This window comes from Hypanus sabinus, chromosome 6 (assembly GCF_030144855.1).
Source record: "Hypanus sabinus isolate sHypSab1 chromosome 6, sHypSab1.hap1, whole genome shotgun sequence".
Lineage (NCBI taxonomy): Eukaryota > Metazoa > Chordata > Chondrichthyes > Myliobatiformes > Dasyatidae > Hypanus > Hypanus sabinus.
Genome location: NC_082711.1, coordinates 121,634,419 through 121,661,523, shown reverse-complemented (window position 1 = coordinate 121,661,523; position 27,105 = coordinate 121,634,419). Strand labels below are relative to the sequence as shown.

The 27,105-nt window shown below is 41.9% G+C and overlaps 1 protein-coding gene across 1 annotated transcript in view; it reads right to left on the bottom strand.

The window, feature by feature from the left end:
* LOC132395803 (uncharacterized) overlaps nucleotides 1–24,015 on the bottom strand; it is a 42,882-nt gene extending 18,867 nt beyond the window's left edge. The window contains exons 1-5 of the mRNA XM_059972869.1: nucleotides 23,842–24,015; nucleotides 17,361–17,472; nucleotides 11,486–11,579; nucleotides 10,602–10,656; nucleotides 6,370–6,510 (exon numbers count right to left, since the gene is read on the bottom strand). Coding sequence (XP_059828852.1) covers nucleotides 6,370–6,510; nucleotides 10,602–10,656; nucleotides 11,486–11,579; nucleotides 17,361–17,472; nucleotides 23,842–23,956 — 517 coding nt within the window. The 5' untranslated portion in view covers nucleotides 23,957–24,015. The remainder of the gene's footprint in view (nucleotides 1–6,369; nucleotides 6,511–10,601; nucleotides 10,657–11,485; nucleotides 11,580–17,360; nucleotides 17,473–23,841) is intronic.
* Nucleotides 24,016–27,105: the final 3,090 nt, after the last annotated feature.

Here is a 27,105-nt window from a genome sequence, read left to right as displayed (position 1 = left end):
TACCTCATGGTTCATCCACGGCTTTTCGTTTGAGTATCTACAGTAAGTCTTTGTAGGCATACGCTCAATCATACAGGTTTTAATGAAGTTGGTAACAACTGCAACAAACTCATCCAGGTTCAAAGATGAATCCTTGAAGACAGCCCAGTCCACAGATTCAAAGCAGTCCTGTAGGCGCTCCTGTGCTTCTTTTGTCCATACCTTCTTGGTCCTCACTGCTGGTGCTGTAGTCTTCGGTCTCTACCTCTACTCAGGGAGTAGAAATACAGCTAGGTGATCAGACTCCCCGAAGTGAGGGCGTAGAATAACACGGTAGGTATTCTTGATGGTAGTGCAGCAATGGTCCAGTGTGCTGTTTCCTCTGGTGTTGTAAGTGATCGGTTGACGGTAATTTCAGACTGGCACGGTTAAAATGTCCCAAACAGATGGTGAAGGCGTTAGGGTGCGCTGTTTCGTGTATGTTGATCCTATTGCTCAGATCATCTAAAGTTTGCTTGACATTGGCCTGAGGTGGAATGTAAACTGCGACCAGACTGATCCAGATAGCTCCGTGGTAGGTAAAAAGGACGGCACTTTACTGCTAGATATTTCAGGTCTGGTGAGCAGAATTGGGACAGCACTGATATATTTGTGCACCAAGAAGAGTTGATTGTGAGGCATACTCCTCCACCTCTGCTTCTGAGAGACTCTATAGATCTATCCTGATAGTGTACAGTAAACTCGTTGATCTGAATCTCTGCATCCGGTACGGAAAGGGTTAAGAAGGATTTTGAAAAAACAAAGGATTCACGCGGTCCTAACGTCCCTCCGATCCCGCAAACTGGCTCAGAGATCATCGATTTTATTCACCAGAGACTGCTCGCTTGCCAGCAAGATCGTCGGCATAATCCCCTGTTTCCTTAAACACATTTGTAACCCAGCTCTGCACCCACGCTTCCTCCGTCGTATCCTACGTTGACGCTTCCGACAACAATCAGATTCCATCAGATTTAATCAGCGATATTTCATTTAAACGCATTAAGACAACTATGTTGACTGTGCTGACCCTGTATCAGGCTGAAACGGGAATATTACTCGTATCCATTGGGTGTACTGCTGCTACTCGAGTCGCGCTTCGGCCCCCTGGAATTTGCAATCTCATTTAAATCCACGAACCGTAGTTTTAGACCGACACTAGGAAGAAGATTACGGCCATCCACCTCTGGGTCTGCCACGGATATGGCGGTAGATACGGTATCCTAGCTGTCTATGTGATACACAAACCGATACACAAGGTAGGGCAGTATGATATGAAGAGCAAGCTGTTGCCCGTGTTGCAGACTCAGCTTCTTCACACAGCTGATGAACCCAATAGAACGGCAGGAAGCTATATAGTTTGGCACCAGTCGCGTCGCAGTAGTTGCCATTCAGCGTTGAAATCAACGTAGACCAGCAGCTACGGATTTTCTTCGGGATTTACTCCCGAGGCGTTCCCGTAAGACATAGGAGAAGAATTAGGCCATTTGCCCCATCGTGTCTGCTCCGCCATTCCATCATGGTTGATTTACTATCCCTCTCGACCCCATTCTTCTGCCTTCTCCCCGTAACTTTAGACGCCCTGATCAATCAAGAACCTATCAAGCTCCGCTATTCATGTACTCAGTGAAAAATCCTGAACAGCCGTCCGTGGCAATGAATTCCACAGATATACCACCCGCTAGATAAAGTAACTTTTCCTTAGTTTTATGTTATCATAATTCTGAGGCTGTGCCCTCTGGTCCGAGACTACCTAATTGTAAGGAATATCCTCTCCACGTCCACTCAATCACGGCCTTTCAATTTTCTTTTTGGTTTCACTGAGACCCACCTCCACCTCATTCGTCTAAACTCCAGCGAGTACAAGTTGAGAACCATCAAATGCTCCTTATGTGTTAACCCTTTCGGTCCTGAGATCATTCTCGTGAAGCTCCTCTGGAGCTTCTCCAATGTCAGCACAACTTTTCCTAGATAAGGGACCCAAAACTGCTCACGAAATTTCAAGTGCGGTCTGAACAACGTTTGTAATGCTTCAGCATAGCAGCCTTGTTTTTGTATTCTAGCCCTCTCGAAATGAATGTGAACGTTCTATTTTCTTTAATCACCACCAATTTAACCTGCAAGTTAACATTGAGGTAATATTGCACTGGGACACCCAGGTCCCTTTGCAGCTCTAATTTTTGAATTCTCCCCATTTTGAAAATATTCAACGCCTATTTGAGTCTGCTAAAGGGTATCACCATACACTTCTGTACACGATATTCCACATGCCACGTCCTTGCCATTTCCCCAATCTGCCTATGTCCTTCTGCAGACACCCTGCTTCTTCAACACTAACTGCCCCTCCACCTATCTTCATATGGTCCGCAAATCTGGGCAAAAAGCATTCAATACCTTCATCCAAATCATTGAAACATTGTGGGAAAAGAAGTGGTCCTAACTCCGTCCCTTGGCACAGCAGTAGTCACTGGCAGCCAACCAGACAAGGCCCTATTTATTCCTATTCTTTGCCTCCTGCAAGACTGCCACTCTTTTATCCATGCTTGTACCATTCACGTAATACCACGGGCTCTTAGATTGTTATGTCCCTACATATGCAGCACCTTGTCAAAGGCTGACTGAAAATCCAAATTAACATCTACTGACTCTCGGTATCTATCCTGCCTACTATTTTCTCAAATGATCCTGAATGATTTGCCAGGCAGATTTCCTCTCCCTGGAAAATAATGACTTATTTTATCATGTGTGTCCAAGTACTCAAAACCTCATCTTTCAAACCATTGATGTCAGGATAACTGGTCTATAATTTCCTTTTTTTTTTGCTTCCTCCTTCCTTAAAAAGTAGAGTGACGTTTGCAATTTTTCACTTCTCCAGAAACATTCCAAAATTCTGAAAATTCATTAATAACGTCTGCACAGTATCTTCATCTACCTCTTTCTGAAACCTGGGGTGTAGCTCTGGTCCAGCTGACAGCTACCTTCAGACTTTTCAACTTCCCATGCACCTTCTCCTTCGTAATTGCAACAACAGTCTCTTCTACCCCCTGACATTTTCACATTCTGTCATTCTGGATGAGCCTGTCACAGTGAAGACTGACGCAAAATAATTTATTCGTTCCCCCATTACTACCTCTCTAGTGTCATTTTTCCCCAGTTCAATGTTCAGTTGTTTCTCTCTTACTTTTTATATATTTAAAAAGATCTTTATGTACAAAGTATATTCTTTTATATTATGGGATAGCTTACCTTCATATTTCATCATTCCTCTTCTTATCACTTTTTAATTGCCTTCTGTTCGTTTATAAAAGATTCCCAATCCTCCAGCTTCCCACTGGCTTTTTGAAATATTATATGCTCTCTCTTTTGTTATGATGCTGTCTTTGACTTCCTTTGTCCCCTTCAGTTGCCACAGCCTCTCTTTAAAATACCTCTTCATCTTTGGGATGTATCTTTCCTGCGCCTTCCCCGAGAAACACCAGCCATTGTTGTTCTGCCATCCTCCCTGCTAATGTTCCCTTTCATGCAACTTTGGCCAGCTCCTATTTCATTCTTCTGTAATTCCCTCTACTTCACTGTAATACTGAAATATCCGCTATTAGCTTCTATCTTCTGAATCTGCAGGATGAATTCTATTATATTATGATCACACTCTCTTCAGAGTTCCTTTACCTTAAGGGTCATTACATAACACAATCCAGAATTCTTTTTCTTTTAGGCTGCTCTAAATATTTCATCTCGTATGCATTCCACAAACTCCCTTTCTTGGGATCCAGTACAAATCTGATATCCCCAGTCAAGCTGCACATTGAAACCCCCCATTATTATTGCAGCATTGCCGCTTTTACATGCTCCCATTTTAATTTGCAAACCACATCTTGGCTACTATTCGGAGGTCTGTATATAGCTCACATCAGGGTCTTTTTGCCCCTGCGGTTTCTTAACTTTACCCACAAGGATTCTACGTCTTCCCATCCTACGTCTCCACGATTATTTATTTCCCAATAGAGCCACCCCACCCCCTCTGCCCACCTGCCTGTCCTTAAGCTCCTAACTATGATCTCCTTTCAGCCACAACCCAGAAATGCCCAAAACATGATACCTGCCAATCTTCAAATGCCCTACAAGATCATCTAACTTATTCATTACACTGTGTGCGTTCAAATGTAATACTTTCGGTTCTGTGGCATTCACCTTTTTTGATTTTAACTTTAACTTTAACTCGTCCTATTGACTACAATTTTATCCTATCAACTGCCCATCCTTCCTCACAGTCTCTCCACATACTGCATCTAGTTGTATGCAAATTGCCCCATCCTCAGCTCGATCACTCCTTTTCCCGTCCCCATACGAAATTAGTTCAAACCTGCCCCATAGCTCTAGTAAACATGCCCGCAAGTGTATTGGTCCCCCTTGGTTCAGGTGTAACTGGTAGGTTTTGTACAAGCCATAACTTTCCCAGAAGAGATCCCAATAATACAAAAACATGAAACACTGTTGCTGCACCAAATCTTCGGGCTCACATTTATCTGACAAATGTTCCTGTTCTTATCCTCACTGGTGCAAGGCACAGGCAGCAATCCAGGAGTTGCTACCCCATATTCTCTCCTCACCTTTCCTACCTATGTACCATGACTTTGAGCTCTTCACCCTCCCCACTTCAGAATGCCGTAAACCCAATCTGAAATATCCCTGACCCTGGCACCTGGGGGCAACATGCCATCCAGGTGACTCATTCGTCCATATAATCTGATTACTGGTCCTCTATCACTACTGCACTCCTCTTCTTACCCCTCCCCTTCCAATGGACCCAGACTCAGAGCCAGAGACCTGGTTGTTGCTGCTAACCTGCACACTAACAGCATCCAAAGTAGTACACGTTATTACTGAGGGAAATGGCCACAAGAATACTCTGCATTGGCTGCCTATTCACTTGCCTCTCCTGTCAAATTAGGGTGACTGCCTTCTTAGCTCCTATCTGTGACCTCTTCGTATTTCCATATGAGCTGAAGTTAAGCCAGCTGCAGCTCCAGTTCCTTAACACAGTGTCTAAGGAGCTGCAACTCAATGCACTTCATGCAGATGTCATTATCATGGAAACAGAGTTCCCACATCTCACGCAAAGAATGTACCAATACCTCTTGCCCTGACCCAGTCTCAGCTCACTAGCCATATACCAACAGAAGATAATATTTACTAGAAACCTTATTTCTTGCTGATTTAGAAACTCTGCCACTGTTCGCCCAAGCCTGTTCTTGCCTAAGCCCGTTGAACCAAAGCCTAACTACTCTAACACTGGCCCACTCACACATTGGCCGCTCCGCTTACAACCCCTTTCATCGGATCTATGTTGATTTAAAACCGCCGTAATGAGCCAAAAGCACCTTTTGTAAACCTTGCTGTACATCACCAATGAACGACCTCTCACCCTGCTCTCAGCCTACCGACGTATGGATAAACTTCTCCGGCTCAGAAGTAAAGCAACTTGACAAATGTTTCAGTGGGATGAAATAAACACCTTGACTTTATCTTTAGTCCAACTAGCTGAGCGTGATAAACTTCAGTGCCACTTCATTAGATGATAAGAATAAAGTGCGCTTGTAACATGTAGTGGATTGTTTTGCTCTTACTGAACAGTGTGAATGTACTAGCATTCCCCGAGCTCATGGCACAAATAATATTGAAAAAGACATTGCATAGTGTAGGCCCAGCACCAAATGCCACCTGTAGGCTGAATTGTTCAAGGTCGGCCTGTAAGTATGTTTTATTTTTATGTTGAGATGCTGCGCGAGACATGCCCTTCCAGCCCAGCAGAACCCATGTATTTAACACTAACCTAATCACAGGACAATTTACAACAACTTACTAACCAGCAGGTATTTGGACTGTGGGAGGAAACACACACGATTACGGGGACAATATACAAACTCCTTACAGCGTCTGGTTTGAACTCCAAACTCCGGAACATTGCTCCTCGCGTCATTTACCTGAGCACTGCAATGGCGTCAAGCTGAGTAAGGTTATTTTCCTTGTCCGAGAAAAGATAGCTTTCCTGTCCAAAAGATGAACCCAGGCTGCAGCAGCTAAAGCGCCAAATCCACTAGACCACCAGAGACCATATTCATATATCAGGAGTATTTCATTAATAATCTAAGAATTCTGCCATTAGCGATACTACACTTAAAAGATAAGCCGTGTTAACTATTTGAGTAGATGTAGCAGAGTTCTAATTGGGAGATGGGATTTGGATACATCTCCATACTAATGGTCAGTGCTCAGCATGCTAATCCAGCATGTTGTAATGCGGCATTCTATGGCATATCACATTCTGACTGACTGAAAGGGCTAATCTCTTACCCAGTTGGATAAGCGCTTTGTCAACATCGAAGTCATAAGTCATGTCTCCATCAACAAGTCCTGGGGTATCGATAAAGATCACTAAATTAAACTTCTTCTGCTTGGAAGTGCTGACCTCTGTAGACAGGTATTCTTCTAAACCTTGGGGGAGAGAGAACGGATAGTAAAAAAGAAATGCATGAAAAGTTACTTCAGTTTTCTGTGTAGTCTGAGAGAGAGGTCATGGTGAATGGGGCTATCTAATGCATAGCTGTTAAACATTCTCTACATTGGATAATGCTATATTTTCAGTTGCATTATCCGACAAGAAATATAGGCAACCATGATGTTATACAGCATGTCTGAAACACATCATTTATCTAAGCACGTCCTATCTGCAACTTCCATCCCCAGTCGATCATTATCAAGTCTTCCCGTTAAATTATCCACATTATTATAAAATTTCATGTATTTCATGTTTTCCTTTAAAACAGTTATATAACTTCTATTATAAGACAAAACTTCCTTGTGCCCATTTCGCTAAAAGCCTAGAACTGCCTTCCCAACTCCAATTTTTCTGATATTTGTAAACTTGCTTATCTTGAATCACACATATCATTAACGTAAAATGAAAACTTACCCCCTCCCTCACCAGTACACCACTACTCACACTCAGTCACAGAAACAACCCATTATACTCTGCCGCTAATTCCCAATCAAGTTTGGATCAGTTTACCTATTGCCTTGTTGTGGGTGCTAAAGCTTTGTAACAGGGTCTCATAGGTGAACTTGGCAAACTCATAAATAAATCCCGTAAGTTGCATCTGCTGCCTGGCCTTCGTCCATACACTTTGCCATTGCTTTAACAAAATTGATCAGACAGGATCTCTGTTTAGCAACACCGCATTGATTGTCTCTGATTATTTGCTGCCTTTTAGAAATCTTCATCATTTTCGCTACAACTGACATTACATTAGTAGATTTATGTTTACAATTTTTTTCTCTATCACCTTTCTTGAAAAGGGGGACAATTTTCCTCTACTCAAGTCATCTCATGTCTCAACTGTGTCTATTGCAAAATGTAATAAAATCTCAGCCAAAGCGGCCTGGGATGAACAAACCCGTAATCTGGGAATGTATTCATCTGTAAACCTGTTATGGTTCTTTTTTTATGTCGAATTGCCCAAAACTTTCAGCTATGTCTTTGCTGAATTCTCCAGCTAGAAAGTTTCTTTTGTGAATACTAATGTAAAGTATTCATGTCTTCGACCTCCACGTGTTGCTTACCCTTGATGCCTCTACAGTACGTGTCCTGAATTTTCCCCAGCTATTCTTTTGTCTTAATATACTAATTTCATTATATCCGTCATTTTGTTAATGCCATCAATGATTTCTTGTGACCCCTCTTTACTTTTCTGATATCCATTCAGGTGCCTCATACGCCTTTATACTCATCACAGCCTTGCACTGTCATTAGTTCCCTATCCCTCTCTACTTTTGTTTATTTCTCTTTAATCTACCCTCATTATTCTTCAACTTCTCGTGTTTCCTATTCTAATTATACTTACGAGGAAATGTTGCCCCTGAAATTATCACCTTTAATCTTCAGAATAATTGTTCTGCTTATCTTTTAAAAGATATTTTAAAGCAATACATAGAGGTACCGACTAGAGAAGGGGCAGTGTTGGATCTTCTGTTAGGGAATGAGATAGGTCAGGTGACGGAGGTATGTGTTGGGGAGCACTTTGGGTCCAGAGATCACAATGCCATTAGTTTCAATATAATTATAGAGAAAGATAGGACTGGACCTATGGTTGAGACTTTTGATTGGAGAAAGGCTAACTTTGAGGAGATGCAGAAGGATTTAGAAGGAGTGGATTGGGACAATTTGTTTTATGGGAAGGATGTAATAGAGAAATGGAGGTCATTTAAGGGTGAAATTTTGAGGGTACAGAATCTTTATGTTCCTGTTAGGTTGAAAGGAAAGGTTAAAAGTTTGAGAGAGCCATAGTTTTCAAGGAATATTGGAAACTTGGTTAGGAAAAAGAGAGATATCTACAATATATATAGGCAACATGGAGTAAATGAGGTGCACAAGGAATATAAAGAATGTAAGAAGAATCTTAAGAAAGAAATTACAAAAGCTAAAAGAAGATATGAGGTTGCTTTGGCAAGTAAGGTGAAAATAAATCCGAAGGGTTTCTACAGTTATATTAATAGCAAAAGGAGAGTGAGGGACTAAATTGGTCCCTCAGAGAATCAGAGTAGACAGATCTGTGTGAAGCCAAATGAGACGGGGAAGATTTTAAACAATTTCTTTTCTTCAGTATTCACTAAGAAGAAGGATATTGAATTGTGTAAGGTAAGTGAAACAAGTAGGGGAGTTATGAAAACAATGACAATTAAAGAAGAGAAAGTACTGTTGCTTTTAAGGAATAATAAAGTGGATAAATCTCCGGATCCTGACAGGATGTTCCCAAGGACCTTGAGGGAAGTTAGTGTAGAAATATCAGGGGCTCTGACAGAAATATTTCAAATGTCATTAGAAACGGGGATGGTGCTGGAGGATTGGCATATTGCTCATGTGGTTCCATTGTTTAAAAAGGATTCTAAGAGTAAATCTAGCAATTATAGGTCTGTCAGTTTGACGTCAGTGGTGGGTAAATTAATGGAAAGTACTCTTAGAGATGGTATATATAATTATCTGGATAGAAGGGTCTGATTAGGAACAGTCAGCATGGATTTGTGCGTGCAAGGTCATGTTTGAAAAATCTTATTGAATTTTTTGAAGAAGTTATGAGGTAAGTTGACCAGGGTAAAGCAGTGGATGGTGTCTATATGGACTTCAGTAAAGCCTTTGACAAGGTTCCGCACGGGTTAGTTAGGAAGGTTCAATCGTTAGGTATTATTATTGAAGTAGTAAAATGGATTCAACAGAGACTGTATGTGAGATGCCAGAGAGTAGTGGTGGATAACTGTTTGTCAGGTTGGAGGCCGGTGACTAGTGGTGTGCCTCAGGGATCTGTACTGGGTCCAATGTCATTAGTCATATACATTAATGATCTGAATGATGGGGTAGTAAATTGGATTAGTAAGTATGCAGATTATACTATGTTAGGTGGTGTTGTGGATAATGAAGTAGGTTTTCAAAGCTTGCAGAGAAATTTAGGCCAGTTAGAAGAGTGGGCTGAAAGATGGCAGATGGAGTTTATTGCTGATAAGTGTGAGGTGCTACATTTTGGTAGGAATAATCAAAATAGGACATACATGGTAAATGGTAGGGCATTGAAGAATGCAGTAGAACAAAGTGATCTAGGAATAATAGTGCATAGTTCCCTGAAGGTGGAATCTCATGTGGATAGGGTGGTGAAGAAAGCTTTTGGTATGCTGGCCTTTATAAATCAGAGCATTGAGTATAGGAGTTGGGATGTAATGTTAAAATTGTGCAAGGCATTGGTAAGGCCAAATTTGGAGTATTGTGTACAGTTCTGGTCACCGAATTATAAGGAAGATGTCAACAGAATAAAGAGAGTACAGAGAAGATTTACTAGAATGTTACCTGGGTTTCAGCACCTAAGTTACAGGGAAAGGTTGAACAAGTTAGGTCTTTGTTCTTTGGAATGTAGAAGGTTAAGGGCGGACTTGATAGAGGTATTTAAAATATGAGGGGGATAGATAGAGTTGACGCGGATAGGCTTTTTCCATTGAGAGTAGGGGGTATTCAAACAAGAGGACATGAGTTTAAGGGTAACACGAGGGGGAATTTCTTTACTCAGGGAGTCGTAGCTGTGTGGAATGAGCTTCCAGTAGAAATGGTACAGGCAGGTTCGGTATTGTCATTTAAAGTAAAATTGGATAGGTATATGGACAGGAAAGGAATGGAGGGTTATGGGCTGAGTGCGGGCCAGTGGGACTAGGTGAGAGTAAGCATTCAGCACGGACTAGAAGGGCCGAGATGCCCTGTTTACGTGCTGTAATTGTTATATGGTTATATATTGTCTTTGATATTTGATATTATTGGTCACAAAGATGGACTTCACAATTGTTTCTCTGGCAAGAATTTCCCTCTTCGTGTCCAGTGCATTTAATTGTCTAATTGTCATGCGTGTTGCTTTAATTTGTTGAATACGATTTTATAGACTTTTCAAACTTATTATTGTGGAGGCTGCAATGGTTGTGATGGTATCAGAGTGAAGAGAGTCACATGGAATGCCTTTCTTCGCCTCTGCAATATACAGACGGTGTGGATTTACCCTTAATCTGTTCCAGCTTTTGGAAATGTGGATAGAGATGGAGTGTAGCTTTGCCCTGTGGAAATAATTAAACAAAACTATTAATCCTTTGAAATTTACCGCTCTTAAAGTCTAGAAAATTTCTACGTTGGTCATTTTATTGCACTATTCATTGAAGTACCGAGGTGTAGAGATAATGAGCGTTTTCTTAAACAAATCAGTAATTATTGGAGCCACATCGCAAGTGATCAATCCCTTCGCCCCAGATGCCCCTCTTCAACCCCGCCTACTATTACGCAGCCACCTACATGAAGTCAATTATATTATCCCCCATTCTCTTTGTTGCACCCCCAAATCCTACCACCACCAGTAGCTAATCATGGCCAATAAATCTATCAACTCACAGGTTTTGGGCAACTGGGAAGTAGGCAGAGCGCGGGTAGAAACCTCATGTAATCCCTGGGTGAAAACACAAACCCCACAGGGCCATCACCAATAACAACAATGCTTCAATCTATGAGGCAGAGGCGCTACTAGCTTCTCCGGCATGCTACCCCTAGATGTGATTATTGAATACAGTCACTTATCTCTTTATGATAAATTAATTCAAGGTTGGCCTCACTTCTATTATTTCATCAGCTCTGTAGCAGAGTCCAGGAGTTAATATCATGTGAGACAGAGTTAAATTCCGTGGGGAGTCAAATGACACGGTCAAGTTCCATGTGGATTTCCGTGACATGGGTTAGCGTCCTCATACTTAATTGTAAATGCAGTTACTTAAGCGAAGTATACAGTTTACTGGGGATCCAGTTGTGATATGCAAGAGATGATAAGTACTGATGATCTCCATTGATCAGGGCTGCAGGAAAAGTAAATAAATCAGTAGTAGCCTTGGAATTACTTACCGTGAGCGATTCTCTTTTCTTACCACTGGTAATAAAAGTGAATCCTTGTGTTTCTGTTGCAACTCCCGTTTTCTGTATATGTTCTTCAATGTACCTAGAGAACGACAACAATCGTTTTGTTCCAGCTCGATGGGCAGAAACTTCATTTCCTTTGTTTACCATAAGCATACACAAAATGCTGGAAAACGCAACCAACAGGTGGCATCTATGGTAAGAACTGAAGAGTCAATGTGTTGGCCAAGACGCTTCATCAGGACGTGTCTTGGCCCAAAATGTCGGCTCTTTATTCCTTTTCATAAGTGCTGCCTGACATGCTGAGTTCCTCAAGCTTTTTATAGGTGTTACTCTGGATTTCCAGCATCTGCAGAACCTCCTGTGTGTACTCATTCTGTTTATACCATCTACCGTAGGAACCCTCACCACCCACTCTCTGTTGACACCGCCAAATGCCTGCTTCAGCCGGAGTGGTTTCATCCTAGCGCAGTCATCCCCTTCTATTCTCCAGCTCCTCCTGCTAGTCTAGCATTTAAAACATATGATGAGTTCTACATTTGCTGAAAGATCGTTAATCAAAAATATTCACTGGTTCTCTTCGAACAGATAAGGTACCAGGTGACTGGAATTGGCCAGCGGTACATTAATTTATGAAGGGAATCTGGATAATCAAATAAATTACAGGGTAGTGATTCTCACATCAATGTTCTAGACATTATTAGGGGACATCTAATGTACAAGAATATTCTGGGGTAGCGGGGTGTGGCTTTGCAGAGGATAGTTCCTGCCCGACAAACTTGATTGAATTTTCAAAGTGTTCCAATTCGGGTTGTTGTAGTGTGTATGGACAGCAGTAGGCTGCCGACAATGACAGTTCCAATAATTATGAACCCGTAGTATCCTGGATGACCTGACCAATACAATCAGAAATTTATCTGGTATCTAGAAGACAAAAGGCAACAATCGGGGCCTTGTTATTCCGTGAATGGAAACATCTGGAAATTGGTGTATTACGGGGATTCATGCAGCGACACTTGCTCTTTGTAATATGCAGTGTCAATCTGAAAATGAGTGTAGGAGGCATGGTAGCAAGTTGGCACATCATACCAAAGTCTATGCTGTCTTTGATGAAGAGGGTAACCTAAGCTACGAAGTAATATTGATGTTGTAGGAATTCAGCAGATAGCTGTGACTATAAAAAAGAATACAGAGTTTATGTTTCAGCCGAGCCCTTCATCAGGACCTGATGTCTTGATGGAGTCCTGATGAAGGGTGTGGCCCGAAACGTGACATTTCACTCCTTTCCACAGATGCCTCTGGTCTATGGAGTTCCTCCATCATTTTGTGTCTATTGCTTTGGATTTCCGGCTTGGCAGATTATATTCTGTGAATGATATTGATGAATTAACGAGCTGGTTCATGGAATGGTTAGGGAATTTATTACTGCATGCAATTAGGGCAATGCATTTTATCATTAAGGCTTGGAAAAGCACAAGTGTGTTGCAGAACTCTAGGAATAATGAGGAATCGGAGCTTTGCAAGGATTCCTGAAGGAGGTGTCACAGGTAGATAAGGTGGTCAAGAAGCTGATTTCATTTACAAAAAGAAGACGGGAGTGTCCAGTTTTCGTACCTGTGCTGAAGGGACATGAGGTTGCACTGCCTAGGTTAGAGCAGAGATTTGCTGGGATGTTAACATAGAAACGTATAAAACTTACATCACAGTACAAGCCCTTCAGACCGCAAAGTTGGGCCGAATATGTCCCTAACTTAAAAATTACTAGACTTACCATAGCCCTCTATTTTTCTAAGCTCCATGTATGTATCCAAAAGTCTCTTAAAAGACTCTATCATATCCACCTACACCAACGTTGCCAGCAGCCCAATCCATGCACTCACCCTCTCTGAGTAAAAAACTTAACCCTCTGTATCCATTCCCCAGCACCTTAAACCTGTGTCCTCTTGTGGCAACCACTTCAGCCCTTGGAAAAAGCATCTGACTATCCACATGATCAATGCCTCTCATCAACTTACACACTTCTATCAGGTCACGTCTCATCCACCGTCACTCCAAGGAGAAAAGGCCAAGTTCACTCAACCTGTTTTCATAAGGCATATTCCCCAATCCAAGCGACGTCCTTATAAATCTTCTCTGCACCCTTTCTATGGCTTCCACATCCTTCCTGTAGTGACACAGTACTCCAAGTGGGGTCCTATAATAGCTGCAACATTACCTCTCAGCTCCTAAATTCAATTCCACGATTAATGAAAGCCAATACACTGTATGCCTTCTTAACCACAAAGTCAATCTGCACAGCTGCTTTGAGTGACCTATGAACTCGGACAGCAAAATCCTTCTAATCCTCCAAACTGCCAAGAGTCTTACCATTAATACTATATTCTGCCATCATATTTGGCCTACCAAAATGAACAACTTCAAACTTATCTGGGTTGTTTTGCATCTTATCAATGTCCAGCTGTAACCTCTGACAGCCCTCCACACTATCCACCACACCTCCAACCTTTGTAACATCAGCAAACTTGCTAACCCATCCCTCCACTTCCTCATCCAGGTCATTTCTAAAAATCATGAAGAGTAAGGGCCCCAGAACAAATCCCTGAGGCACACCACTGGTCACCAATCTCCATACAGAATATGACCAGTCTACAATCATTCTTTGCCTTCTGTGGGCAAGCCATTTCTGGATCCACAAAGAACTGTCCTCTTGGAGCTCATGCCTCCTTACTTTCTCAATAAGCCTTGCTTGGCTACCTTATCAAATGCCTTGCTTAATCCATATACACTACACCCACTGCTCCTCCTTCATCAATGTGTTTAGTCACATCCTCAAAAAACTCAATCAGGCTCATAAGGCACGACCTGCCCTTGAGAAAGCCATGCTGACTACCACTAATCATATTATACCTCTCCAAATGTTCATGAATCCTGCCTCTCAGGATCTTCTCCATCAACTTACCAACCACTCAAGTAAGAGTCAGTGGTCTATAATGTCCTGGGCTATCTCTACTCCCTTTCTTGAATAAAGGAACAACATCTGCAACCCTCCAATCCTCCGGAAACTCTCCCGTTCCCATTGATGATTCAAAGATCATCATCAGAGGCTCAGAAACCTCCTACCTCACCTCCCACAGTAGCCTGGGGTTCATCTCATCCAGTCCCAGTGACTTACCCAACGTGATGATTTCCAAAAGCTCCAGCACATCCTCTTTCTTGATATCTACATGCTCAAGCTTTTCAGTCCACTGCAAGTCATCACTATGATCACCAAGATCCTTTTCCATAGTGAATACTGAAATAAAGTATTCATCAAGTACCTCTGCTATTTCCTGTGATTCCATACACACTTTCCCACTGTCACACTTGATAGGTCCTATTCTTTCACGTCTTATCCTCTTGCTCTTCACATACTTGTATTATACCTTGGGGTTTTCCTTAATCTTGCCCACCAAGGCCTTCTGGTTCTCCTAATTTCCTGTTTAATCTCCTTCCTGTTAGCCTTATAATCTTCTAGATGTCCAACATTACCTTGATCTCTAAACCTTTTGTAAGCTTTTCTTTTCTTCTTGACTAGATTTATTACAGCCTTTGTACACCACGGTGGACAGGGAAGTACCCTTCCATAACTTCTTTGTCTCATTGGAATGTACCTATGCAGAACTCCACACAAATACCCCCTGAACATTTGCCACATTTCTTCCAGACTTTTCCCTGAGAACATCTGTTCCCAATTTAAGCTTCCAATGTTCTGCCTGAGAGCCTCATAATTCCCTTTACTTCAATTAAACGTTTTTTCTGACTTGTCTGTTCCTATCTCTCTCCAATGCTATTGTGAAAGAGATAGAATTATGATCACTATCTCCAAAATGCTCTCCCACTGAGAGATCTGACATCTGACCAGGTTCAATTCCCAATACCAAATCAAGAACAATCTCTCCTCTTGTAGGTTTATCTACATATTTTGTCAAGAAACCTTCCTGAACACACCTTAACAAACTCCACCCCGTCTGAACCCCTTGTTCTAGCAAGATGCCAATCGATATTTGGAAAATTAAAATCCCCCATCACGACAACACTGTTATTATTACAATTTTACCAGGATCTGCTTCCCTATCTGCTCCTCGATATCCCTGTTAATATTGTGCGGCCTATAAAAATACCCAGTAAAGTTATTGACCCCTTCCTGTTCCTGCGGTGCCTGTGGTGAAGCAGTTCCGTGATGAAGAGAGAACAGACAAGCTGGATTTGTATTCCAAATGACATGGAAAACTAAAGGAGGACCAAGTAATCCTGCAAAAAAAGTCGTGTGCGAGATCGATGAAACAGAGTCAGAAACGTTGATAACCTTTTTCCTGTAGGTGTCTACACAGAGGGCTTAGGTTTACAGTTGGAGATTCAGAAGGATTTTGAGGGGAAAGAATGTCGCACAAAGGTAAGCTGAAATTTTTAACGTATTGTCTCAGAGTTGGTGGATATAACTAATCTCCGAATATTAACATTGAACACTTGATGGGCTAAAAAACAAATAGAATATTAGAAAACTGGATGATAATTATGTGATACTCAACACCGATACAGTCGGCCTGGAGATGTTTCTTTACTCTATGAGACGGAAACGTGTTACGGAGATGAGATCCTGTCTGACCTGCCAATGGTTTCCAGCATTCGCCTTTCTTTAGAATTAAAATAAATGATAAGATGCAGCAAGATGTATTGTATTTGTAGGCAGAATCTTGGAATAGTCATCTGGGGAGAAAAACGGAATCTCGCCGTAGCATTTGATGAATTATAAATATAGTATTTAAGTGTTTAAGTTAAAAGGAACTTCCGCGCAGAACGGTCAAGTATGTACGACCTCATCACGCAACGCCATCACATACCCTGAACAGAATCCCACGGCATTAACTGGAGACTTTAATGATTAAATTACAATAGCTATTTCTGTGCCACTGACCAGACTGTCTATATCCTCCTTCGTTTTATGGCTGCCACCCTTCCTTACAATTACAAAGCCATAAGACTAGACTTTTTAAAGGACTACTGACGTCTCAGCGAGGGTATTTTCAAGTGCTTTTTCAGAAGATTGTACAGGTTTGTCAGCAAAACAAATTGAAAAATTGAAAATGTCCAAAATCGCAGGAATGTTTCTTCTGTCATGCATCTTGTTTAGGTGAAGTGTTCACAGGGAAAGGTCGGTAAATACAATAAGCTGACACACCACAGAAAAGCGCAATGTGTCAGACTCCGCTCCCTTCCATGCTTCCAAGTTTGCTTTCTGAAGATCTGATTTCCTTGTTCAGTAAACTTATGATTCTTCGAACTATCTGTCCATGCACCAAATTTGTACACATCAAGAGGACCGATTGGCGTGCATTTCCCCGTTTTGGACACAGGGTACTAAATATGAATTTAAACTACCAAACAGCACGTTAAACATAGCAAAGGGCCGGAGTGCAGAGTGTTGCACTGAGAGATTAGCAATATTGCGACTTAACCTCTTTGCTCTAGCAATCTCCATAACGAGAATAATGGAACTCCACCTCTTGCTACCTTCCAGCCAAACAGCTAGAAAGGTTTAGATTAACACTCTTTAACAAATCTCCCTCGAAATGTCTTCTCAGAAAATCATATTACCTACATCTGGCTAAAATTTTTTTCATTCAGTTAGTTACACTTCCAACTGGACTGACAGCCTCTTGAGAACGTGTTACTTACAGGAGGTTTATCCCGGGGATTTCTTCTCTCAAGTTTACATGCTCTCATTTATACAGAACACTTGTCAGCATCACATGATTCCCTCTAATGGTTGTCAGCCAATCAAAAGATGAAATAGACGTTGTTTTACATGAAAGCTTGTCCTTACCAATTGATGAATGAACTCTTGCCGGCCGAATGGTTTCCCATCAGCATTACTATGATTTTCTTCCTTGGGGCTAAGAGACCTAGATCCAGTTGGCTGGCGATGCGCACTATACCTGTCAATTATAAAAGGATATATGGACACTGTATTCAAAGTCAATCTTAACGAGAGGCCAGTAATCAGTGTACAGATATTTTGTATGTTTCTCAACCCTTCCTTTAATAGAAGTAATTGAATATCAACATGGAATTTTAAAACAGCAAAGCTAACATAAAAGAAATATGAAATATAAAAAAAAACCTTTGGAAATAATTAGCTGTTCCCGTAGTAACTATGGAGGGCCTATATATTGACAGTTTTAGTGATATACTCTTTAACCTGGCTTGTTATCCTTCTTCCTCTCCAAGAATACTGCTGAGTGTTCCCCATATCCTTCAATCTACCTCTCATTTCTGTTTCAATCACTGGCAGCTGTGGAGGCCTGGTCATTGGGTACATTTGAGGTGGAGATTGATAAATGAGATGGGGCAGATTTTGCACAATTTCTTTTCTTCGGTATTCACTAAGGAGAAGGATATTGAATTGTGTAAGGTGAGGGGGCTCTGACAGAAATATTTCAAATGTCATTAGAAACAGGGATGGTGTTGGAGGATTGGCAGATTGCTCATGTGGTTCCATTGTTTAAAAAGGATTCTAAGAGTAAACCTTGCAATTGTCGGCCTGTAACTTTGATGTCAGTGGTGAATAAATTAATGGAAATTATTCTTAGAGATGGTATATATAAGTATTTTGATGGGCAGTGTCTGATTAGGAACAGTCAACATGGATTTGTGTGTGGAAGGTCATATTTAAAAAATCTTATTGAATTTTTTGAAAAGGTTACTAGGAAAGTTGACAATGGTAAAGGAATGAATGTTGTCTATATGGACTTCAGTAAGGCCTTTGACAAGGTTCCACATGGAAGGTTAGTTAGGAATGCTCAATTGTTAGATATTAATGTTGAAGTAGTAAAATGGATTCAACAGTGGCTGGATGGGAGATGCCAGGGAGTAGTGGTGGATAACTGCTAGTCAGGTTGGAGGCCGGTGACTAGTGGTGTGCCTCAGGGATCTGTACTGGATCTAATGTTGTTTGTCATATTCATTAATGATCTGGATGATGGGGTGGTAAATTGAATTAGTAAGTATGCAGATGATACTATGTTAGGTGGTGCTGTGGATAATGAAGTAGGTTTTCAAAGCTTGCAGAGAAATTTAGGCCAGTTAGAAGAGTGGGCTGATGGAGTTTAATGCTGAGGTATGAGGTGCTACATTTTGGTAGGACTAATCAAAATAGGATATACATGGTAAATGGTAGGGCATTGAAGAATGCAGTAGAACAGAGTAATCTAGGAATAATGGTGCATAGTTCCCTAAAGGTGGAATCTCATGTGGATAGGGTGGTGAAGAAAGCTTTTGGTATGCTGGCCTGTATAAATCAGAGCATTGAGTATCGGAGTTGGAATGTAATGTTAAAATTGTGCAAGGCATTGGTAAGGCCAAATTTGGAGTATTGTGTACAGTTCTGGTCACTGAATTATAAGGAAGATGTCAACAGAATAAAGAGAGTACAGAGAAGATTTACTAGAATGTTACCTGGGTTTCAGCACCTAAGTTACAGGGAAAGGTTGAACAAGTTAGGTCTTTATTCTTTGGAGCGTAGAAGGTTGAGGGGGACTTGATAGAAGTATTTAAAATTATGAGGGGAATAGATAGAGTTGACGTGGGTAGGCTTTTTCCATTCAAACAAGAGGATATGAGTTGACAGTTAAGGGGCAAAAGTTAGGGGTAACACAAGGGGGAACTTCTTTACTCAGAGAGTGGTAGCTGTGTGGAACGAGCTTCCAGTAGAACTAGTAGAGGCAGGTTTGATATTGTCATTTAAAAAACATTGGATAGGTATATGGACAGGAAAGGAATGGAGGGTTATGGGCTGAGTGTAGGTCGGTGGGATTAAGCGTTCAGCACAAACTAGAAGGGCCGAGATGGCCTGTTTCCATGCTGTAATTGTTATATGGTAATATGGTTATATAGGTTCCTGATTGGCCACGGCATCAAAGATTATAGGGTGAAGATGAGTTACTGGGATTGAGATGCGGGAAAAGGATCAACCATGATTGAATGGGAATGCAAACTTGGATGGGCCAAATGGTCTAAATCTGCTCGTATGTCTTATGGCATAATATTGTCCACATTATCTTCTTCCTCTGTTTCAATACCTTGGTCCAATTCACTCCTTTCACTCCAATTCACTCTTATTCCCTAATTTTCAGCAGTAATGACTTCAAAATTGTCCATCTCACCCCTTAATGACTCACACTGTGGGGTTGATTCTACTAAGTTCAAAGTCCAAAGTAAAATTTATTATCAGAGTACATGCATGTCACCATATACAACCTTGAGATTCTTTACTGTGGCATACTTAGCAAATTTATACAACGGTAACTGTAAACATCGGGAAGGAACCTTTAACTGAAAACAAACTGAGCAATGCAGATATAAATAAACACCAATATATAACAAGCATGAAATTATAATATAACAGTGTTTTTAAGTGAATGTAGCTATTCCCTCTTGCTCAAGAGCCTGTTGGGTGAGTGGTAGCAACCGTTCTTGAACCTGGTGGTGCGAGTCCTGAGGCCCTGCCTCTATCCAAAATTCCACTAGAAATTGCAAATTTAATTTTCGCTCCCTTATGTTGCATATTCCTTGTCTAACCCATCCACCATAAGCATTCCGTTTCCATTCTGGCATTTTACAGATATTTTCTCCAATCTCTCACTGGAGGAATCACATATTAAGCCCATCCATTCTGATAATGCTAATCCAATTCCCATACACTGGGCGTGATATATTCAATCAGTCCACAGATGACACCTCAGTGTCCTCACATCCTGAGGAAACATTCCCTGTGAACCTCGTAAACACATGCTGGAAATCTTCAACTACTGCACAGAGTCATGCCATCTTCAGAAGTTTTCTGATGACTCTGCCATAGTTGGATGCATCAGCAAGGGAGATGAGGCTGAGTACTGGACTACAGTGGGAAACTTTGTCACATAGTGTGAGCAGAATCATCTGCAGCTTAATGTGAAAAAGACTAAGGAGCTGGTGGTGGACCTGAGGAGGGCCAAGGCACCGGTGACCCCTGTTTCCATCCATAGGGTCAGTTTGGACAGGGTGGAAGATTACAAGTACCTGGGGATACGAATTGACAATAAACTGGACTGGTCAAAGAACACTGAGGCTGTCTACAAGAAGGGGCAGAGCTGTCTCTATTTCCTGAGGAGAATGAGGTCCCTTAACATCTGCTGGACGATGCTGAGGATGTTCTATAAGTCTGTGGTGGCCAGTGCTATCATGTTTGCTGTTGTGTGCTGGGCCAGCAGACACCAACATAATTAACAAACTCATTCACAAGACCAGTGATGTTGTGGAGGTGGAACTGGACTGATGGTGGTGTCTGAAAAGAGGATGCGGTCCAAGTTGCATGCCATCTTGGACAATGTCTCCCAACCACTCCATAATGTATTGGTTAGGCACAGGAGTACATTCAGCCAGAGACTCATTCCACCGAGATGCAACACTGAGCATCATAGGAAGTCATTCCTGCCTGTGGCCATCAAACTTTACAACTCCTCCCTTGGAGTGTCAGACACTCTGAGCCAATAGGCTGGTCCTGGACTTATTTCCACTTGGCATAATTTACTTATTATTATTTAATTATTTCTGGTTTTATTTTGCTATATTTCTACTCTATTCTTGGTTGGTGCAACTGTAACGAAACACAATTTCCCCGGGATCAATAAAGTATGTCTGTCTGTCTGTCTGTCTGTTTATCTGTTATTCTTCATCTTTTTCACTCTTAGGATCTCATTGCAGTCTCTCACTTTCGAAGTGTCAGGTGCATTCTCTCAGTCAAGAAAATCACTTACACTCCTTCACCGAGTGTCCCATTTCCGTATTTTAATGTCCTACTCATGTTCACTAACTATAGTGTCACTCTTACCCTGTTCTATGAATGTTGATTCCATTTTCTTTCACTCAGAATATAACACGCAGACCTACACCACTCCCCATCCACTATATATAATTCTACCACTCTTAGCAATATCTCAGTTGCAGTCTCCTCTTCAACCGTTCTTTGGCTGGGAAGATATCAGTCCTTTGCGGAGTCACTGCACAGGATAGGAAAAAGGCTACAGATAACTGAAAACGTCGCCTGCTCCATCATGAGCACTGGCCTCCGCAACATTAAGGACATCTTGAAAAGGCAATGCCTCAATAAGATGGCTTCCACATTAAGGACCCCCATGATCCAGAACATGCCGTCCTCTCATTACTGTCATCAAAGAGGGAATACAGGAGCCTGGAAACCCACAGTCAATACTTTAGTAACAACTTCTTTCACTCGATCATCAGATTTCTGAATGTTCAATGAATCAAGCCATGAGCACTACCTCACTATTTTTGCTTTTTTTTGCACGACTATTTTAATTTATTTCGTATGTACTTCATATTGTAATTTGTAATTGTTTTATGTATTGCACTGCACTGCTGCCGGAAATCAACAAATTTCACACCTGCCAGTGATAATAACCCTTACACTGATTCTGATTCTAATTGTCCATTGAATTATGCTCCCATTTCGTCCTTCTGAGAAACATACCTACATTTACCCGCCGTGCAAACCACTCCTTCACTCGAAGAACTTCATTGCTACCCCCTTACTCTCTAAATCTCACTTCAATTTCAGCGTTCAGAGGAGATCACTCATGTTCTTTCAAACTTTGAATCTCACGCACATACAGAACTAAGTAAATATCATTCTGAGAATAATGCAGCAGTTCATGTGGGGCGGAGGAGTTCAGAGCTCAGTTCCGACGCTGTCTGTAAGGATTTTGTACGTTCTCCCTGAGACCGTGTGGGTTTTCTCCAGTGCTCCTATTTCCTCCTTCATTCCGAAGAGTACCAGTTAGTAGGTCAACTTGTCATTGTAAATTTTCCTGTGATTCAGCTAGGATTAAATTGGCGGGTTGCTGGGCAGTGCAACTCGTTGGGCCAGAAGTACTGTTCCCCACTGAATCTCTAAATAAATAAATTGGCGTCACAGGACAATCCAATTCCATTCTCGGAGATTCATGATTTCACTCCTTTACACAGAGCACTCCATTTTAAAACCCCTTTATTGAGAATCTCACGCTATTTCCTATTCCGAAGCGGGCCCCTCCCTACCTTCCATTACTGAGATTTTCTGTGCTGCTTTCTCATTTAGAGATTCACCCTCTTATTCTATCACCCCAAGAATCCACAGAGACTTCGTTTATAACATCTGCATTCTGTAAATTATAATCACAGAATTATCCCATTCCCTCACTCTCCAATTCATTATTATCTCTCTCTTACCTTCTCTCTCTCTCTCTCTCTCTCTCTCTTTCTCTCTCTCTCTCTCTCTCTCACACACACACACACACACTGACTTCTGGGAATTTCTAATGAATCCCAACAGTCTTAGCATAGTGTTATCTTTGCACGCTGGGGGAAGCTGTCTCATTTTCTAATTGTTGAATTTCAGTCCCGCTCTGTCTTCTATAACTCCCAGAATCGCTCCCTCGTGTAAATCACACTCTCATTTTCTCATTTTGAGTGTTTGATTCCTTACATTTTTGGAAATTTCACGTGCTTCCTTCACTGTGTAAATTAAATTTCCAGTCTATCGTACAGAGAATTTCATCCATATAACACAGACAATTTCACTTACGTTCCCACCCTCCAACTATACGATTCCTATTTTTAATTATTTTATTTACTTGCAGATACAACACGGTTCAGGCCCTTCTGGTTAAATGGGTAGTGCTGCCCAGCAAACTGGACTATACACAGTTAATTAACCTACTAACTGTTACGACTTTGGACTGTGGGAGGAAACCAGAGCACCTGGAAGCAACGCACGCCGTCACGAAGAGAACGTTTGAACTGTCTAGAGACGGCGCCGGAATTCAGTTCCGGACCCCAATGCCCCGAGCTGCAATAGCGTCCTGCTCACCACTGCGCTGCCTTTATTCCTGGTGCCCTGTCTGAAGAGCTCCCCCTACCCCAATCTCAAAAGGTAAGAGTTATCCCCGTTCCCTTAATGAAAACTTACCCCCAGTCCCCTCTTCAGGTTTATCACCTTCTTTCGCCTATTCTGTAAAGGTATCTGCTTCCCAACTCAGTAAATTTGAACCCCATTCTCACAAGTAATCTTTCCATGGTCCTTCCCTGTTCCAAAATCATAGTGAAGAAAACAAAGTACTGGAATTTCCACAAATGTGTAGCCGAGAGCCACCAGCCAGTTAATACTAAAATGAAACCGTTAGCTATGGATATTGACACACACGCACTCTGGAAGGATTGCACGATGGGCTATAAATATGTTGACTTCACATTGTCAATAACACATTTACCGCACTCAGAATCCATGTACAGCAAGTGACATTCCCGCAGGATCTTCTCGTTAATGGAAAGACTCATGGTTTCCAAAGTGTTTGAACACGATCGCCGACTCAGCCTTCCTAACATTGCAGTGGTTTGAAGTACCGTAGCCTGAGTCAGCCCTGAACGGGAAAGCGGATAGCCGCCCTGGCCAGTAGACAGGAAAATACGTAAATAGGAGAGGCGGGATTTTATATTCTCGTGTGATTGATGGACCATGTGTCTGACAGATGCAAATGATCCCCTGTATGATTGACAGACCTTATGCCTGACTAATAGAATATAGTAAACGATGGACATGGTGTGATTACTCGGCAATGTGAGTAACTGGTAAACCTGGTATGTCAACGGGAGGGAATGATGGTGGGGTTGTATGACAGAAATTGTCATTGTCGTGAGCGGCGCACCATTACCATAAGAGCTCCATGGACAGTGTTTGTAAACTTTGCATCATTTCTGTCTCCGTCATAGACTCCAGACTATGAGTGGCACATAGTAAACGACAAACGACAAAATTGACGACCACAGACAGTATGCGCACGACATAACTTGTCAAAGTTCAAGTTCACGTTTATTGCCATCTGAGTGTACATAAATACAACCAAACGAAACAACGTTCCTCCTGACCACTGTGCATCCACAAAACATATATCGTACACAGCACAAAAAAACTAAATGTCACCGCAAATAAGTTAACAAATGTAATATATTTTAATGTGCATTTAATGCACAGCACAGGTGAACAGTAAACAAGTAAACTGCTTGCTATCGTGGTGACGAGACCTCGGTGGTGGTGGCAGGGCATTCATTCGTCTCATAGCCCGAGGGAAAAAACTATTACCCCGTGTGGTATTGCTAGCCCTGATGCCCCTGTACTTCTTTGTTGACGGTAGTGGGTAAGACCAGAGGATAGCGGTAAGTGAAAAACGATGGGTGTACTTGATGAACCGAACTTCTAGATTGTAGAACATATGTACGAGTCATTGACAATTTGTCTCAGCTGAGGGCTGTTTCTTTACAAGTGCTGGTGTGGCAGATCGTGTCTGTGAACGTCCAACTTCGTGTCTGGGAGATCATGCGCCTCCCAAGCAGGCAAGGCTACCTATCCATGTGTACATTTGTCAGATCTGGTGAGCAGCAAATATTGTGTATGAAGAAACATGTCTATGATGCACAGAGTCTGGGTGATGGATCGGGTATTTGATTGTACACCGCTGATCAGGTCCATAAACTATGTGATTAAATCGGCACGTATATTGGTCTCGGATATCTGCGTGAGTAAGAGATGAACCCTTATGCATCAGTACTGCAGTAGTACAATAGGCAGCAGTTAGTCACCCGCTGTGCATAAGCACCTACCACCCTGCACTGAAAACCACTAGGGCCCCACTTCCGTCGTCAGACACAGTATAAACACACAGAGTACTCAGGTAAGTAACACCTGTAGCAAGGTTGAACCTGTTTGCTGCTGTGGTTCAAAATGCTTTCCAAGTAAAGAAAAGTTGACATCGAAGGTCAGATATTCAACGATAATTGGAAAGATTGTTTTTTCTTCTGTGAGTTTAACGGCAAACCTGTATGTCTGATATGCTCGCAACAAGTGACTGCGGCAAAAGAGTACAATATCAAACGACACACGGAGGAAAATGTGACAAGTACGCAGGACGACTCAGAACGCAAAAAGTAAAAGAGCTTGAAGCGTCTCTGGAAAAAAAACTATCAGCGTTCACCCAAAGTCGAGAGACACATGCTGGAGCTGTCAAGGCCATCTATATTGTTGCCAACAAAATAGCTGCTGCGTTGAAGCCATACTCAGAGGAGGAATTCATCAAAGCATGCATGCTGACGGCGGCTGAGCTGGCTGTGTGCCCTAAGAAGAGACAGGCTTTTGGTAATATCAGCTTGTCAAGAAATACCGGATCGTGGCAGAGAGAATCGGGGACCTTGCAGGAGATTTGAACAGTCAACTAAAAGACAAAATGAATTAACTTATTGCCTTCTCTATTGCGATTGATGAAAACACCGACGTGACTGATGCAGCTCAGTTGGGAATATTTATTCGTGGTGTTGATGAATCTTTGACCGTCACCGAGGAGTTGGTGGAAATGGTGCCCATGACAAACACCACAACGGCGAAAGACGTTTTCCCCAGCCTCGCTGAGGCTTTGGACAGACTGTGGGTAGACTGGAGTCACGCTGTCATCTTGGCAACAGATGGCACACCGTCCATGGTTCGGAAAAAGGCAGGTGGTGTTGTGAAACTCAGAGAGAAAATTCAGACAGAGAATCCAGAGCAGGAATTCTGGAATTTTCATTGTATTATACACCAAGAGGCATTATGTAGCAGGAGCCTGAAAATGGACAATGTCATGGATGTAGTAATCAAAACGATTAATTTTATTAGAGTCAAAGGACTCAACCATCGGTAATTTGACACTCTTTTGTCCGAAAGTAATATTGGACACGGCCTACCCTACCTCACTGAAATCCGCTGGTTGAGCAGAGGGGTTGTGCTCAAACGTTTTTTTTTCAATTACGTGCGGAAATTGGACTATTCATGATCGAGAAACGGAAGCCAGTGTCAGAGTTGGATGACCCAGACTGACTTCATGATCTTGCATTTTTGGTGGATATAACAGAGCTCTTAAATATGCTTAATGTTAACATGCAAGGCAGCAAAAAACTTGTTACGGAATACTACGACAGCATTCGTGTCTTTCTAATTAAATTAGGCCCATGGGAGATGCACCTATCCCGGAGCAACCCAGCTCATTTCCCCTCTTTGCAGTCTGTGCGTGTCCCTCATGGGAATAATGACAACGTGGACAGGTACAAGGACAAAATATCACGGCTGAAAAGTGAGTTTCAGAATCGTTTCCAAGCCTTCACTCAGCTCAAGACGGAATTCTCAGTATTTTGCTCGCCGTTTGCCGTCAACGCAGCATCAGATGTGCCGGAAAAACTCCAAATTGAACTAATTGAAATTCAGTGTAATTCGGCTTTGAAATATAAATTTGAGACTGTGTGTCTGGATTCATTCTATCAATACCTGGGACCGATGTACCCCAAGATGACAGACTTTGCCTCAAATATCCTTTGCATGTTCTGACAACATATCTCTGTGAGCAGGAGTTCTCCATAATGAACATTAACAAATCCAAACTGCGCTCGCAGCTGACACACAGACATCTAAATGACATTATGAAAATCACAACTGCCCAGAAACTGGTCCCTGA